The sequence below is a fragment of the Gavialis gangeticus genome, unplaced genomic scaffold (genome assembly GCF_001723915.1).
Source record: "Gavialis gangeticus isolate Ggan-Ray unplaced genomic scaffold, GavGan_comp1, whole genome shotgun sequence".
NCBI classification, from domain to species: domain Eukaryota; kingdom Metazoa; phylum Chordata; order Crocodylia; family Gavialidae; genus Gavialis; species Gavialis gangeticus.
The window spans coordinates 95,724,757-95,725,364 of NW_017729031.1; the positions used below are offsets into that span (position 1 = coordinate 95,724,757).

General features: G+C 58.6%; 2 protein-coding genes across 2 annotated transcripts in view; one reads left to right on the plus strand and one right to left on the minus strand.

Moving 5' to 3' along the window:
- LOC109301985 (fermitin family homolog 3-like) overlaps positions 1–608 on the plus strand; it is a 12,706-nt gene that overhangs the window by 4,744 nt on the left and 7,354 nt on the right. The window lies entirely within an intron of this gene.
- TRPT1 (tRNA phosphotransferase 1) overlaps positions 335–608 on the minus strand; it is an 8,766-nt gene continuing 8,492 nt past the window's right edge. The window contains exon 6 of the mRNA XM_019523403.1: positions 335–427. Coding sequence (XP_019378948.1) covers positions 405–427 — 23 coding nt within the window. The 3' untranslated portion in view covers positions 335–404. The remainder of the gene's footprint in view (positions 428–608) is intronic.

The window sequence follows — 608 nt, forward strand, 5'->3', positions numbered from 1 at the left end:
GTTCAGCCTCCACAAGAGAAGGCTGAGGGGGGATCTAGTGGCCTGTTACAAACTAGTCAGGGGGGACCAGCAGGCATTGGGGGAGCCCCTGTTCCCCTGAGCACCGCCAGGAGTGACCAGGAATAACGATCACAAGCTGGCAGAGGGGAGATTCAGACTAGACATCAGGAGGCGTGACTTCGCTGTCAGGGCGGCTAGGATCTGGAACCAACTTCCAAGAGAGGTGGTGCTGGCTCCTACCCTGGGGGTTTTTTAAGAGGAGGCTAGATGTACACCTTGCCAGGGTTGTTTGACCCCAGTACTCTTTCATGCCAAGGAGAAGCTGAGACCTGGAGCTGGTTAAGGAGGTGTTAATCAGTCCAGTAGTTGCCCCCCCATCCTGAGGCCCTGGGGGGGCAACTCGGTCAGTCCAGGGGCAGGAGACAGCCTGAAAGAGATGGAGGGAAAGTGGGAAGGGGGCAGGGCAGGGCTGGGCAGGCCCCCCCCCAAACAAATCTTGCCCTATGATCTTCCCCAGTTCTTGCCTCTTTTCCCAGGGAACACAGGCATCCCGGCTTCCAGCCCCTACCCTTCCCCAGCTAAAGGACACTGACTCGCTACTCCCCCCC